At 39.6% G+C, this 17,636-nt stretch overlaps 1 protein-coding gene across 1 annotated transcript in view; it reads left to right on the forward strand.

The window, feature by feature from the left end:
* Positions 1-486: 486 nt before the first annotated feature.
* The window catches only part of LOC136881086 (DDB1- and CUL4-associated factor 8), a 128,610-nt gene continuing 111,460 nt past the window's right edge, over positions 487-17,636 (forward strand). Inside the window, exon 1 of the mRNA XM_067153705.2 lies at positions 487-1,853. Coding sequence (XP_067009806.2) covers positions 1,111-1,853 — 743 coding nt within the window. The 5' untranslated portion in view covers positions 487-1,110. The remainder of the gene's footprint in view (positions 1,854-17,636) is intronic.

Genomic DNA, 17,636 nt, shown 5'->3' on the forward strand with positions numbered 1-17,636 from the left:
TGTCTAACTTCATAAACACTTACTTTAATTACCGGTACCGGTACATTAGGAAAATATGTAGCTAATGAGATTATACTGATGAAACTGCCATCTCTTTTGCAATTTTCTGGGTTCGACATGGACAGATTTCTTAAAATAGGATCACGAAAATCCACTGTCTTAAAAATCTGTTCACAGAATTCAACATGTAAAGATAGGCACTTGTCTCTGAAACTTCTTATCAATTTCTTTCTTGTTCTTCTGCTGCAGTAGAAGAGCTTCTATTCTATCTCCGTAAAAGATACTAGATTTCCATAAAAATAACCAATGTACCTACTACAAACGTTCATAAAGTACTAGATCTAGTACTAAAGTGCTGAGGTTGGCAACCTTTTATCAAAGTTCTTCGTGTCTGGTTTGAGAGCTTCAGCTGAAACCAATCGAAAACGAAGAGGGAGAAGAAGAAGTTCCATCACTAAATCAGTGTTTATAGGATGAGGAGGAAGTTTGAAGGTTGGCACAAAGGTGGCGTTGAATCAGCTGTTCAGTGTGATGGAGACGGGGTTGTTATGAGTAATAGAACACGAAGCGAAGAGTGACAGAAAATTTGTAGGGATTTGGTGCAATAGGCGATTTCTCGTCTGGAGATCTTATTTACTTCATTTCAGCGTGCATTGTGATAAATTGGGAATTAACTGATTGTGATTGCAAGCTCCTTTAAACTTGTTTTTTTTTTCTAATCTAATAACAGATCGCTATTTTAAGGACCAAAACATGTCTGACATAAGACGCAAATTAAGTTATAATATACAAACTGATAGAAGTGTATGATAAGTGGATTAGTAGTGACATGTTCCCTAAATAATAGTACGTACGGAAGATCATCTGTGCTTGGTTATTTAATCGTGAATGTTCTGTGAGGATCGAGTGCGATTTGTCTCGTGCCATATTTCTCGGACTATTCCTTTTATAATGCGTTATTGAATTTACTTGATTCCTTGTTTGTAAGACTTGTTGGTTAAAAGGCTTGCCCGTGCTACAAAATGGCTGATACACCTGCCTTTGGAATAAAAAGAAAGAGCTAGTTTAATTATTAAGATTTCTAGGATGCAACAGTAGAGCCAAATTTGGATGATGGCTTCAGGTGCAGATATTCCCGATACCATGGAAGTCGACGGTGATCCTACTGCTGTTACCGAAGACGGTAAAAATAATGCAGCAGGACCTTTTGGAGACATAGCAAATGGTATTGATAAGCAGAAATTTAGAGATACTCTTAGGGATACTTTAGTTGAATGTGAAACAAGAATTAAACGTCAGATAAAGAAGGATGACAGTGGTATATCCGTCGAGAAGTCGGGAAACAGCTCAGAAGAGGACGGATCCAAAAAACCTAAAACATCTGAAGGGCAGGAACAAGTACAGTCTGAGGGTGAATGCCAGCCAGCAAGTTCTGATAAGAAGGATGGAACATTTGTTAAGAAACCAAAGACTAAGAACCGGAACTATAGGAATAAAAAGTCAGAATTGTCTGTCAGTTCTGATGAAGATAATGAAAATGCTGCAGAAAAAACCCCCGTTAAAACAGAAGGACGAAGCAGTCCTGATTCTGGTCATCAGGAGAATAGTTCTGCTGTGGTAGATGCAGAGATGGATGAATCTCGAGATACTGAAGAAAATACAGTTGCTGCAGATGACAGGACTCGTAAAAGGACTCGCATGTCTGAAAGTGAAGAGACTAATGATTCTGTTGACACTGAGGATAAGAAAAGTGAATCGATTGTAAGTGATGAGGAAGAGGAAGTCACCCCAAGCGTTCTGTTGAAACCAAAGCCCAAACATAAGTGGTTTGTTGTGCAGGAAGTTGTGAACAGGTATGTTATTAAATATAGTTTCTGATTTTAAGTGTCAACAGTGTGTCATTAGATCTGATTGATGTCACATGACTTACTTGTACAGTCACAATGGGAAAACTTTAGTACGGTAGTAAGCTATGCCTCGATTTTGCTTTTCCCATTGTTTGTCATTTTGATGTCACTTGACTTTTGTAAGACAGGTACCGTACTGTACATGTTGCTGGATATAAAGAGTTCTCTATTAGAAGTTGGTTGTGTAAACCTACCCATGTTCATGTCTGTATTTTTATGTTACTTTCCTTTCTTTGGCTTATTTTGTCAAAGGTTAAAGATATAACCTTGTAGAAAACCATATGGATTATCATTAGCTGACAGCCTAGCTGTTCTTCTCTTTCTAACTTGGGGCATTGCCATAATTAATTCTCTTTGGTATAAGCTTTCTTCAGTAGATTGAAGATTATTTTTCTCTACAAATTTGTGTGAATTGATTGGTGTGGTTTTTGGATTGTTGGTTACAGATTTGGTTTTATCTGCAGAAAATTGATGAGTTAGAAAATAGGTATTGATTAGGTCACTTTGAACTTTTTGTTCCGTATTGGTATATAAGACCACAAACTTGTATCACTAGAGCCCGGATTTCTAAGCACTATTAGGTCAGAATGCGTGCCTGTTTGGCAAGTAACAAGTGACGTCCAGTATGTTCTGCAGCTATGTAGGTGAGCTGCTGAAATTTTAAGGGTTCTAAAAGGCCTTACCTGAACATTTATGCACATTTGATGACTGAACCTTTGTGCAGGCTAGCAGATACTTTCTATTCACTAAAATAGGTGTGTTGTAACCCATTAGTGCTTAAAAATCCAGGCTGTACCCATTACTGTACACAGTTCATTAGAAAAAATGAAATTAAATAGTAGGAACACCACTATTAAATGTTGTAAATTATAGTGGAACATTAGGGCATGTAATGATGATTATCAAGAAATGAGTGACCAGGGGTAGCTTATGTTATTTTGTTGTAGAACTGGTTACTGTACACATTCACGCTATCTCCAGTTCACTTGTAGGCGCCGTGATATGCTATTAGATATGTTCATTAGGGTACAAAGAAGGAGTAGAGGTGTGAAAATACTAGGTTTTTGTATAGATTGTAGATAATTCTCCTTTCTCGGTATCTGATCCCGATCACCTTCAGAATCTCAAACAGCTTGGTCCAATCAGCATATTCGAATGCGTTTTCTAGATCTGTCATTCACGTGGGCCTGTCTTTCTTAATTTGGTCTTCTAAGATCAGCCGTGAAGTCAGGATTGCTTCACGTGTTCCCACATTTCTTCCGAAGCCAAATTGATCTCCCAACTCGGTTTCTACTTGTCTTTCCATTCTTCTGTAAATAATAGGTCTAAGTGTTCAAATTTTGCAGGCGTGAGATACGAAACTAATGGTGTGGTAGTTTTCACACTTATCAGCACCGGCTTTCTTGGGAATAGGTATAACAAGATTCTGCCGAAAATCAGATGGCACTTCTCCTGTATCATACATCTTACACACTGAACGGAATAACTCTTCCATGCTTGTTTCTTCTAAGGCAGTCGGTAATTCTGAGGGTTTGTCATCAATTCTTGGTGCCTTGTTCCTACTTAGGTCTCTCAAAGCTCTGTCAAATTCTGACCTCAAAATTGGGTCTCCCATGTCATCAGCATCAACAGCCTCTTGTTCCAGAACACTATCATCTACTTCTTTACCTTGATACAGCTGTTGGATATGTTCCTGCCATCTTTCTGACTTGTCTTCTTTCCCTAGAAGTGGTTTTCCATCTGAGCTCTTAATATTCATACACCTATTACTCGCACACTTTTTAGTGATAGATGGACACCCTAGTGCTGCTGAATCGGTCGACCTCGGTTATCTTCGAGATTCATATTGGCAACCTTTGAAACACAAACTATGAATCGCTTATGCATCGCTGATATAGATGTTGATTCCCATAGGGAATCTGAAATATTTGTCCTGAATGAGCAAATTTATAATACCAATATAAATGGTCCGTTATTGGACATTATAAATTTTCCAGCTAGCTCATTCTTGGCTGCCAGCGTTTCGCCCTCGTGTGCTAGGGTGGGCTCATCAGTTGGTACCTAGCACACCTACCAATACGCTGGCCAGTGCATACCGTGGAGGCCACTGCGTAGGCTAACTGGAGCCACCGGCAGTGCCAATGCACCAAGAGACCCCGTCTCATCACCAAAAATTGATGCCTGCCTGGCCATCAGATGATATAGATGTTGATTCCCATAGGGAATCTGAAATAATAGCCTACGCAGTGGCCTCCACGGTATGCACTGGCCAGCGTATTGGTAGGTGTGCTAGGTACCAACTGATGAGCCCACCCTAGCACACGAGGGCGAAACGCTGGCAGCCAAGAATGAGCTAGCTGGAAAATTTATAATGTCCAATAACGGACCATTTATATTGGTATTATGCATCGCTGTGCGACATCTGGCGTACACTTTACGTACTAGTACTGTTGTTGTTTACACAGCAAAGACAAACTATAGAATTCATGCTAGGAACAAGATTCACATCTAGAAATGTTATATAATGTGTGTGTGACACAGTTGTTGGCTTAAGATTATAAAGGTTTAGAAAATTCATATCGATCGATCATATTATCGATTCAATTCAGATTTCATTTCCATTCAGTTGGCATTATTACCGGAACCGGGAGAACTTCCTCCTTACTCCTTGCCCCATACTTAAATCTATCACTAAAAAGTGTGTGAGTAATACTTTTCCCTTCTCCAAAGATTTCCTTGATTTTACTGTATGAAATATCTACCTTTCCTAGGGCCATACGACCTTCAACATCCTTGCACTTCTGATTCAGCCATTCTTCCTTAGCTGTCCTGCACTTTCTATCTACTTCATTCTTTATTTGCCTGTTTTCTTTTCTGCCCTCATGTTTTGCATTCTTGTACTTTCGTCATTCAGATCTAGTACGGTATCTCTTGGGTTATCCATTGTTTCTTAGTTGATGTTTCCTTTCTTCCTAACTTTTCTTCAGGTTACTGATCTCATTCTTCATGACTGTCCATTCTTCCCCTACTGTGTTACCTTCAGCCATTTCATTTAGTCCCTGTGTTACATGTTTCTTGAAACAATCCTTCACACTATATTCTTTCAACTTGTCTAGATCCCATCTCCTTGCATTCCTTCCTTTCTTCAATTTCTTCAACTTCATATGGCATTTCATGACTAACAGGTTGTGCTCAGGGTCCACGTCTGCTCCTGGGAAAGTCTTGCATTCAAACACCTGGTTTCTAAATCTCTGCCTAATCATAATGAAGTCTATTTGATACCTTCCAGTGTCTACAGGTCTCCTCCATGTGTACAGCCGTCGTTCGTGGTGATTGAACCAAGTGTTAGCCAGGACTAAATTGTGATTGGTGCTGAATTCAACCAGCCGGTTTCCTCTTTCATTCCTTTGTCCCAATCCAAATTCTCCTGCTTGTATTACCTTTTCTTCCTTGGCCTACCACTGCATTCCAGTCTCCCATCACAATTAGATTCTCATCACCTTTTACATACTCTATTCAATCTTCTATCTCTTCATATATTCTTTCGATTTCCTCATCATCTGCTGAATTAGTAGGCATATAGACCTGCACTATTGTGGCGGGCATTGGCTTCGTGTCTATCTTGACCACAATAATCCTTTCACTATGCTGGTCGTAGTAGCTTACCTGCTGCCCTATTTTCTTATTCATTATTAAACCTACTCCTGCATTTCCCCTGTTTGATTTTGTGTTCATAATTCTGTATTCGCCTGACCAGGAATCTTACTCTTCCTGCCGGCGTACTTCACTTATACCAACTACATCTAACTGTAGTCTATCCATCTCCCTTTTCAGATTTTCTAACCTACCACAGCGATTTAAACTTCTAACATTCCACGCTCTGACTCGCAGAATGTCATTATCCTTCCTGATGATTGTCCCCTCTCGTGTAGTCCCCACCCGGAGATCCGAATGGGGGACAGTACATCATCCATACAGAGAGAACTGCATGTCCTCGGTAGTTACCGGTACACCTGTAGTTTCACGTTGCTCTCAGCCGTGTAGAAGTATCAACACAGCTAAGCCATGTTAAGTATTATTACAAGACCATATCAGTCAATCATATAGACTGCTGCCCTTGCAACTTCTGAAAGGCTGCTACCCCCCAGTGACTCAATAGAACTTTAAATTGCTGGGCATGTCTCCGATTTTTCATGATGTTTGTAATTCTACACTCACGGTGGCTTGTATATTCTTAACAGTAAACTCGATGAGAGGAGTTCAAATGGTTGGTTGATGTATGGAACATTCCATGCTAAGTTGGACTAAAAACTGGAAGAAATTAACTTTGGTTTTCTAAAAATTTCAACAGTTTTAAAAATAGATATAAAAGCATCAAAATGTTGTATAAAATTCCTAACTGTAATAGTGCTCACGGAAAATAGTTAAAATTTCTTCCTCAGTTCCCATTTCCAATTCTCTCTTGGGTCGGATTATGAATCAAGGCCCTCCATTGTTGCCTGCCTCTCCACCACTCCTTTCCTGCTTCTAATGTTTCTTCTGTCTTTTGTTTTCTCTTCTCTAGGCTATACTCTCCTTGACTGTATCCTGAGAGGTTTTTCTTTCTTCCCCCTTCCTTCCTTCCTTCCTTCCTTTCTTATCACTTCTTTTCATTTGTTTTATGTTTCCCCAACGTAGACACAGACAGGTCTTATGGTGACTGCGCAGCCCTGCCAGCTGCCTGGTGTGAAAATTGGAAACCATCTTCAGTGTTGCCTACAGTGGGCGTTTGAATCTAGCATCTTCCGAATGAAAGTTCACAGCTGCATGACACAAAACATTTAGTTATCACGCTTGGTTCTTGTCATCACTACTGTTTTACTCTTCTATCAGCTTCTGTCTTCATCTTCTATCAGCTGTCATTAACTTGTTCTTGTAAGTACTTTCCCATTTCATTTTATCACTAAGTCATTTGCGAACAGTAAGGTCTTTGCTGTGTTTCCTTCCATCTTTCATCCACGACAGTGATGAAGAATATGGGAGACAGTACGCTTCATTACCAAAGTCCTCTTTCCACATCAAACTATTTTGTTCCTCCTATCTTGGGTCTTTTCTGTCACATGTGTTTTTGTACAAAGCTTATATAATTTGCACTTCTGCTCTGTCTAACTTGTTTTATTTTCTCAGTGCATCCCAAAGCAATTTTCTTGATGTTTATCACTGTCATCAGTAGAGCCCAGATTTCTAAGCAAAATACCTATTCTTTTTCACAGTTCTGAAGCTGAACAGAAAGGTTTATTTTGTAAGACACACCTTGCTAAGCAGTTTTAACCATGTTTGTTAGTGCTTCTAAGTTAAATGCTTATTCTGCAGGAAAATGGTTTTTCTTGCTTATTTTATTTTGAATTCAAATAGCATATTTTACCCAAAGCTGACATTTTATGTGCATATTTCATTCCTAACCGCCATTTATCAGTTACTGATTCCCTTTTTTTTATTGGCTAACAAGAAAAGTAATTTCAGTCAAATGCTTTAAAAAACAAAACTGGGGTGAGTGTAAAAGAAGGAAGTCCCAAGACGTGAAGCAATTCCCTGTTGTTAAAATCAGGAGATCCTCCGCTGAACTCCTGTGATTATGCAGTCCAATCAAGTATCAGTATGTGATCACTCATATGTTTGGTGAATCCCTGAGTTCCTACTTGCTAGCTCGTAGTTGCAGGTCTGCGGTGTGTTAGTTGTGCATCACGTGTTGATTGATGTAGGCCTAGTAGTTACAGAATGCCACCTACAAATACCTCTCAAGTCAGCATTTTTATCGGAAGCAATGATTTTCATGATCCGTATTAAAGACAAATAAGCTAAAGAAGCTAAAAAGGTTCCACCTATTCAATACTTTATTAGTAATGTAAAAGCTAAAACATTCTGGGACTAGTTTTGACCTCCATTGAGGTCATGTTCAGCCAAGAAAACTAAAAATTGGCAAGTTAAGACATGAAAATATACAATGAAGGAGTGTTAAAATAAAGTTCTGTTACACAGCATGTCTTGGTTGGTACACATCGTCGAGTTATATATCACGTCAAGGTTCCATTCTAAAACGTTGGATAAAGTTTCACCATCTTAGGCTTGTGGTTGAAATGGTTGGTACTGAATCACAAAAATGAAAGGTTCCATCATATTACATAACTTATGGTATATAATTGTTAATCTTTTGAATAAAGTGAAACCATATACAGTGCAGTAAATAGCCATTGGGGACCTCTTGGTATAATTAACAGAAACCACAATAACATGTCATTGAACGTGGTTAAAAAAAATAAATGGCATATGGCTTCTAGTGCCGGGAAATCCCAGGAAGGGTTCGGCTCGTCCGGTGCAGGTCTTTTGATTTGACTCCCGTAGGCGAATGAGGATGAAATGATGATGAAGACAACACATACACCCAGCCCCCGTGCCAGGGAAATTTGATTTGATTTGTTTATTTATCATGAAGAGATTTATTAATTCTCCAATTACAGATGATATAATACATTCAAATAATAACAATATTAACAGCTCTTACTACTACTACTACTACTACTACTTATAACTAAGCAATATATAATATATGCATATTTACAAAACACATAAGGAAGAAAAGAAACCATGAAAACAGTAAAGTGTTTAACATTTGAAATGACCGAAGGAAGTATAACTTTCAGTTACCAAATACACAGAACAAGTTACAAGGAGCAACACACTGTCTATGAAGCGTCCATAAGATGTCTGCGAATTTCACTAGCTGATGTGTGAAATATATCCACCATCCTGCTAATTTCATTCAGGGATCTTAGGGCCTACATAAACAGAGAGTTCCTGTGTGATTCTGTTCTGCACCTTGGTAAGTGAAAGGTGATAGCCTGTTGGGTGTTGCGGGAAGGAACATGAATTGGTAGCAACTGGAGTAAATTGGGACAGTCAAGGAAATTACCGATACATTGGTGTATGAAACGTGCATTGACATACCTGCGCCTAGTTCTAAGAGACTCAATACACATGTTTGTACAAAACAAATCATAATCTTTCGATGGCAGCTTGATACCCAAACACTTTTTACTGATCCATTTTGAGAATCTGATCTGTAGTCGCTCTAAGGCATTAACTAAGTATTGCTGTGAGGGGATCCACACTTCAGAGCAGTACTCTAGATTAGATCGTATAAGCGAGAAATACAGGGTTTTCAAAGGGACAACAGATTTAAAACTCTTGCAATTTCTTTTGAGGAAGCCTAATGTTTTAAATGCCTTGTTAATAATATTTAACACATGCTCATTGAAAGATAGATAATTTTGATTACTAAAAATAACACCAAGGTCGTTAATTTTATTAACACGCTTCACTTCTTGATCCTTTATATGATAATTGAATACACTGACTTGCAATTTTCTCATGAAAGATATTACACTGCACTTTGAAATATTTAGGTTTAAATGCCACTTTTTGCATCAATCACTAATATTATTTATATCAGACTGTAACAATTCAGTCACTCATCTTTTTAATTACCCTGTAGAGTTTGTCATCAGCATAGAGCAGATAGTTGCATGAATGGATTTGTGATGGCAGATCATTAATAAATAGAAGGAAACACAAAGGTCCCAGTAGTGAACCTTGTGGAACGCCAGGCATAGTCTGATAAGGACAAGAAATGATACCCTCGTATTTTACTGAATATCTCGTGTCGTAAAGATAGCATTTAAACCATTCAAGCAAGCTTTCATGAATGCCATACGCTGACAACTTAGTCAGAAGAGCATTATGCTGCACAGAGTCGAAAGCCTTGGAAAAGTCCGTGTACACGGCATCAACCTGCTTGCAATTGTCCAGAGCGCTAGATATGAAGTGGGAGTACACAGGAAGATTGGTGGTAGTCGAGCGTTTCTGGACAAAACCATGCTGGTTAATATTAATTAAACCACTGACTGCACTGTACAAGTCTTTGTACACGACTCTTTCTGCTACTTTGGAAATGAGTGAAAGAAGAACTACTGGTCTGTAATTGACAAATAAAGATCTGTTACCTTTCTTAAAGACTGGAATAACATATCCTTTCTTCTATTCGGACGGGAAATTAACCAAGGATGGTTAAAATTCCTGACCCTGCTGGGAATCGAACGCGGGACCCCTGTGACAAAAGGCCATCACACTAACCATTTAGCCATGGAGCTGGACGTGGTATTGACATGTAACTATCTGAAAACAAGTTACTGTAGGTGCAAGAAATCCCTAGCACTCCTAAAGAAAAGGGTGAAATGTAAAAATTCAAAAAATGACCAATATTAGTGGCAAGTTAATAGTCTGTGGGGTAGCTGAGATGAACCGTGACACTCTGGATGCCGTTTGAGCCAAAGTTCATTCCCAAATGGGATGGAGGTTAGAAGGGGTGAAAGGAATGTCCAAAATGACAGATCATGGATGTACCTGTGCATGTTCCAGCAAGCTCTCAACCAAGCATTATACTCATATGACTTACTGTTTGGGATAGAAAACTGTAGGGTAAGACACCCCTACGGGCAGGGGTGGAAAGGGGGTGAAATATTAAAATAATAAATGACCAATATTAAAAGTGAAAATGATGTTAAATAGCTTACTTTACCTTGAAAATCTTAGTCGAAAAACGCAGGGAATTTAACTTGGAAACTCACATAGCATTTGTTGATTTTAAGAAAGCCTTTGACCTAGTTAACAGGAACAGACTTCTTAATATCTTAGCAGAAGATAATGTCCCACAACAGTTAATATATAACATATACAACATGTACAGTGACAACCTTATTGCAATAAAGTTAGGTAATCATCAGACTGAATGGAAACCGATCAGCAGAGGTGTGAGACAAGGTTGTGGACTTTCTCCTTTGCTGTTCATAATCTATATGAACAACATAATACAGGAATGGAGGCATGAAAGGCATGGATCAATCCCAGTCAGCAGATATCTCACACATCTAGATGCCATACTCTTTGCTGATGATGTTGCAATGGTAGCATCATCAGAAGATGATCTTCAGTGGTCAGTATTTAATCTACAGAAAGTCTCTTCAAAATTCGACATGATCATTTCACCACAAAAGAGCAAAATAATGGCCTTTAAGGGGAAGGACCCTATCCCGAGTAAAATCTGTTTAGATAATAAAATTTTGGAAAGAGTCAACGAATTCAATTATCTGGGATACAATTTATCTTACCAAGGAGAAATTGATATCTCTGCAAAAATAACCAAATTTACCAGAACAACAGGAATCATAAATCATATCATGAAGCCATCTCTTGTCCAGAAACACACTCGCTTACGTCTTTATAACACTTTAGCCAGACCAACCCTTTGCTACGGCAGTGAGGCATGGACAATAAGAACTCAAGACATTTCCAGAATTACAGCACGTGAAATGACATTCATGCGCAGAACAGCAGGCTATACGAAATGGGATCGTATAAGAAATGAAGATGTGCTTAAGGGACTGAATGTGAAATCAGTAATCAATTACATCTATGATTACCAAGAAAACTGGAAACGTCATGTTCAAAGGATGGAATCTGGAAGACTACCAAAGGAGATCCTACGCTATCAGCCAAGAGGACAGAGATCTATAGGACGTCCAATGAAGCGATGGAAAGAAAATGCAAGACCGTAACGGGCCACATGGCCCAGTACTTGGAAGGATGATGATGATGATTATGACATAACCTCTCCTGCCCAAAGGCCAACCTCACCTTCCCGAGATGAAAACCTGTTCCCAGCCCTGTTGACAGAGTCACGGCGGTATAACCGTTACATCCATTATGGAGGAAATGCTGTGATTTCAGCTAGTCCATTAGCTGAGAGGTGGCAGCCCCACCAATGGTCTTACTTCCTTCAGGCTAGCAACCCGTCGGAAGGACATTTGACTGCTTTCAAGTCTTGCAAAAAGTAAAATGCAAGACCGTAACGGGTCACATGGCCCAATACTTGGAAGGAAGATGATGATGATGATGATGATGTTAAATATATTTTTTCTTTTTCATTTAATTAAACGGTTTAGGAACATCTAAAGCAATTGAATTAATAAATGTGGGCAAAGCTGCGGGCACATGCTAGTATTTAATAAATGTTTCCAGAACACGTTAAATAGCTAAGTTTTTAATCCAGTTATTGTATTTTATTACAGTATCATCTTCATTACTTATTCAAAATATGATTGGACTTTGGATAAAGAGAGCTAATGTTTATCATAGTTGGTAGATCACAGCGGGGCAAGCAAAAGGCATGTCATTAGACTGAGTACAATCATTGCACGAGTCTCTCATTACAGACAGGTCAAGTTGAATTTGAGAGAAGAATTTTAGAGTACTGCAAAAATAGTAGGAGATTCAGAATGGATTGTGTGTTGATCATTCAGGGGCTGGCAACGTTAGAACGAAAGGGACCACTGTATCACCAACAACCTACTGACTGAGTGGTCATAGATATAGCTATTAGATAACTGAACACTGGATGTGAATAAGCAGTAGTTCCTGGCATAACTGAGTGCAGTCATATATTTTCTGAACACGAACCTGTACCTGGTTTGCTGGAGTGGACATATGCTGCTGGGTTATGATGAAAACAGTTGTAAAGAAATGAAGGTCCTATCTTTAATAGTTTGTACATTATATTGCTATAAAAATTTGATGTGTCGGTAAAAATACTGTATTAAATATTTAATATAATGATGGCTCTTGAATTGAGGAAGCTGATATTGAGCAGAAACGAGTACCGTATGTCCTAGCACTTCATTGTTGAAAGATCTTCCAGATCCAGGGAGCTCCTGAGTCGGGCTGTGTGTCATTGACCTCTGTATACTTCTTGCACCTCACTGGAGACATAAGATATACACATCACTTCTGGGGTACTCCTTTGATCTTTGTTTTGTTTGACTTGGATGCTTCATACAGGTTGTTACTACGGTGAGCTTGCCATACCCACAGGCGTTTTATACCTGACTGCCAGGTTTCAGTGAGGTCACCCCTAACTTGGCAATCAATCCCTGCCTGCTGGGTTTCAGCAGAGTTTCCTCCACTGGGGGACAAGTACCTAACTAAAGGAGCTACTTCGCCCAATGCCACTGGCCCCTTTAGAAAGTTGGGTTCTTTACTGCCACCCAATACTCAGTGTTGAGTCGCTGGCTGTACGGTCTACTTCATCTTGTAGCAGGTAACCCTAGCCAGACTGACGGTTCAAAGATATTAAACATTTATCATTTGTTTTGCTGTCCAATTTCATATGGAATGTCCTGTATTAATTTAGAAAGAAAAATACAATCTGCTATATACTAACTGTATGTAATCAGTTGTTTCTTTTTGTATTCCTGTCATTAAGATTTTCAGAAAGTCCAAGGTTGTTAATAGGCGTCCACTGTTCATGCTCTGTGCGGTAGGATGCAGTACAACTTCCAGCTATACTCTCTTACATGTTACAGGTTTTGCTGGTAATGGTATTTGAGAAGCATTTATTGATAATTGGCGTAGAAACAAGATTGATCCACTCCTCCAGCCGGGCATCCTGTGGCACGGAGCGCTGTCATGGCTGCCAGTGTGCGGCAAGCTACAGGTAGCCTGAGTGGAAGAGTGGTGACGACACCATCTCGCTCCTTGCTCTCCTCTGCTGCTTGCTAGCTCGCTAGCCACAACACTGCACGCTGTTCAGGGTAGTCTTCAAATTCTCTGGACATTTTGAATCCAGAATTGTACTACCTCTGGATATACAGAAACTCAAAACTGTGAAAATGTGTAATTAATACATATCTCCTCCCTTATCCTGTCCCTTTTTATAACATTGGTTTTTGACGATGTGAATGTGGATGTGAATTTCAGAATCACCAGGTTGCAAAGGTAGTATTCCTCCCCATAGAACTGCTATACGTCTTCCACCCTCAGTACATACATTCTTACAGTAAAGTAAAAAAAGGACCTATGGCAAGTAATGATGAAAATCAATATGAAAATGAGAATCCACAGTCTATTTCCAGTCTTTTGACCGGGTCAGGAATGGAATGAATGAAGCACCCATCTAGTGGCAAGGATAGGAATTGTGCCGGCTGCTGAAGCCTGTCGTACTCCTCTGGGGCATTGAAATAAAATAGTAGAGAGTACAACAGAATAAACTTTAAAAATCCAGCAAAAATCACTTAGAAAATTTCCACACTCCTTCACAGATGCTCATAATGTAACGACTAGTGAAAAAACCAAATGTCAAAATTAACTGTCAGTGCTACAAAATCTAGCCAATTGGGAAACAAAAAGTGAAAAAAAAAAATCAATGATTAACACACATGTCAATATTACCCATAACCATCCCCTCCAGTGAGCTTAGTAGCAGAAAATCTGTTAGTTCCACAGAGAGATTGAAACATTTTCCCATGTTCTGGGAGCCTGTCCACAGGGTGAGCTTTCATGGAACTCGAGTCGTCATACAGCCAAATCATCATCCACCATCAGTGCTTTAAGGGAGAAAGGGTTTATCGTGTATAAAGAGGTGCAGTGTCTCTCTGCTGGTGACAGCAATAGACGGGCGGTCCTTCCAGCCACATTCTTCCCATGGATACATTGTAGACCCCACGAACTCATTGAGACCCACGAAAGCCAGCCTGAAGAAGTTAATGCAGAAAAGTCATATCCACGATGAAAATCCACAGCCTGTTTCCAGTCAGTCGACCGGGTCAGGAATGGAATGAACGAAGCCCCATCTAGCGGCGAGGATAGGAAATGTGCCAGTTGCCGAAGCCTGACGCACTCCTCTGGGGCGATGGTAAATGAGAGACAGATGAAATATTAGTGGAGAGTGTTGCTGGAATGGAAGATAACAGGGAAAACCTGAGTACCCAGAGAAACACCTGTCCAGCCCAAATCTCACATGGAGTGACCGGGATTTGAACCACGGTATCCAGCGGTGAGAGGCCGGTGGGTTGCCGCCTGAGCCACGGAGGCTCGTATTCATATCCACGGTCCTGGTTATTAAATGCTTCTGAGAACGATGTAATTTCAAGTCTGTGACTGTCATTCGTTTGATGATAGGAACAAAAGAGACTATCCCTAAATTCTCTGCTGATTTCTCCAAGAGGTTCGGCCTAAATAAGGATTTTTATTACAGTACTTGCTTTAATTGCACTCCGAGGTTCTGTTTACATATTTAGGAATCCTACATATGGACCTTTAAAGCACTGTTCCTTAATGTCATAGTAACATACTTAGTAATCAGTTAAGCTATTTACTTCAATATAATTCATCTGTATTGTATTTGGTACCCTTAGTTATCAAGGCAACCTGTAAATGCTGCAGGAAGATTCTGAAGAAAGAAAAAGAAACACCGTAAGATATTTGAGAAACTGAGATATTATATACACTTTAACATCTTTCATGTTCTCCTATGGAACTTTTTACAATGTACTTAATTAGATGTTCTCAGAAGTTGCCAAATGGAATGAACTCAGCAATAGGCAACAGTAGACCATTCCAAAGGTATAGTCTTATCGTCACGGCCGATGCCTTTCCTGGCGCCGACCTATTGCCTGTTTCTGCGGTGTGTTCTCTGAATGTGAAGAGGAGACAAACACCTAGTGCCCAAGCTGGAAGACTTGATCAGAAGCGATTAAAATCTCCAACCTGGGACTCTCTGAACCGAAGGGAAGTACGCTAAGGTGTTGGACTGGCGTTATAATAAGTTTGATTCTTCTTATTCCTGACCTTTTCCCAACTTCCTCAGGCCGGCATTAGGTGTGGATTAAGTCCAATATTATGGCCATATTCCAAAGATATAGTGTTATGCAGCTGAAAATTGCTGCCTTTCACAAAAATGTAAATCTTTGTTTTCATACCCTAATTGTTACATCCATGTATGTGGGAGTGAATTCACTGACCTGCTCAGTGTTAAATGAAGATGCCACTAGGGGAGTAGCGTTGGATGCAGTTTGCATTATGTGCTTGAGTTGTTACACTGTGCTCCAATAATTTCATGTACAGTGCAGAGGTATCAACTGAAATTTTCAGACAGTGCATCAGCTCAGAAATCTGTGTCTACTTTCAGTTGGGTTCCAGATAGCTACTGCGTCAAGAAAGAAAGAAAGAAACAATAGGTTGTCTGGCTTTAGTGAGAACAACTCTGTTGTGTGGACGTAAATGCCTATTCCTGAAGTTCCAGATTTGGACTGATAATTGTCTGAATGATCTAGCATGAATAGAAGATTGAACAGATGGATGCCGTTGGTGTTGAAAAGAAGACACATAATTCAGCTATCTTATACTTCAAAGAAAACTACAGCCTGGGATGTAAGGCCAGCCTTCTTATTGGTCCACATTGTGCAATTTCAAAATCATTTAAGAAGTTTCACCACTCTGGTCTCTTTCGTCCACAAGAAGTTATGTAAGATTTTAAAAATCATTTCATTGCTTACTCACAAGTGACACAACGCTGACAAAGAGGATCCTTGAAGTAATCAAACAAAGCAATATTCTCTTATGGATTCTTCCTCTTAATTTTGGTACATGATTAATCTGCTATAATATGTGCTGTTAAGCATTTTAAAAAATACCAAGTGAGTGGGCCATGCGGTTAGGGGCATGCAGCTGTGAGCTTGCATTTAAGAGATAGTGTGTTCGAACCCCACTGTCGGCGGCCCTGAACATGGGTTTCCTGTGGTTTCCCATTTTCACGCCAGGCAAATACTGGAGCTGTAGCTTAATATCACGGCCGCTTCCGTCCCACTCCTAGCTCTTTCCTGTCCCATCGTTGCCATAAGACTTATATATGTCGGTGCGACGTAAAGCTAATTGTAAGAAATGATTTTCATGATGATCCGTATTGAAAGACAATTAGAATTAAAAAGCTAAAGAAGCTGAAAAGGTTCCACCTATTCATTACTTTATTAGTAATTTAAAAGCTAAAACTTTCAGGGACTAGTTTCGACCTCCATTGAGGTCATATTCAGCCAAGAAAACTAAAAATTGGTTTTGGTTTGGACGATAATGTAAAATGTGATAGTGCATGCTATAAGTTGTTCCAGCTACAACTAGCTTAATAAGACAGTTCTGAATCACATGGTCATCCGTATCAGTAAAATCAAATTTACGGTTTTTGTAAAAGTGAACTAACATCCATAACAGTTCCACCGCATACACCCACACATACAGGGGATACACACACTCTTTGCTACCCGAGGACATTCACGCACACATGCACACAAACGCACACGTACACGCACACTTTGCTACCGAAGACATTCACGCACACATGCACGTACACTCTCACGTACATACACCGACAGGTCCGTGGATACTTACCTACTTACCTCTTTAATAGGCCGTGGATGGGCTGGAACAGACTAAAACAGCCTGGAGCTGAACTCGAGCCTAATAAGAGTAAGGGGAGGAACGGGAATGGAAAGAACCCAGAACCCTTGCCAGCAAATGAAAGAATGGGGTCAAAAATATGGAGGTTTATTGATAAACATAAAGCAAACAAGATAGATAAAAAAAAAATGAATAGGAACAAATGTTACTCACTGAGGTTTACATCAGGTGTCTATCTCATACATCCAGTTGATATCAAGAGGCTCATCAAACACAAATCAAACATGGCCACATTCGCCTCTTATAATCCCAAACATCTCCAAACGTACAGTTGGATTGCCCCACCTTATGTCGTATGCATGACATATGACGTGTCGCTCCCCACAGTGAAATAATAAAACGCACATGCAT

The sequence above is a fragment of the Anabrus simplex genome, chromosome 9 (assembly GCF_040414725.1).
Source record: "Anabrus simplex isolate iqAnaSimp1 chromosome 9, ASM4041472v1, whole genome shotgun sequence".
Classification (NCBI taxonomy): domain Eukaryota; kingdom Metazoa; phylum Arthropoda; class Insecta; order Orthoptera; family Tettigoniidae; genus Anabrus; species Anabrus simplex.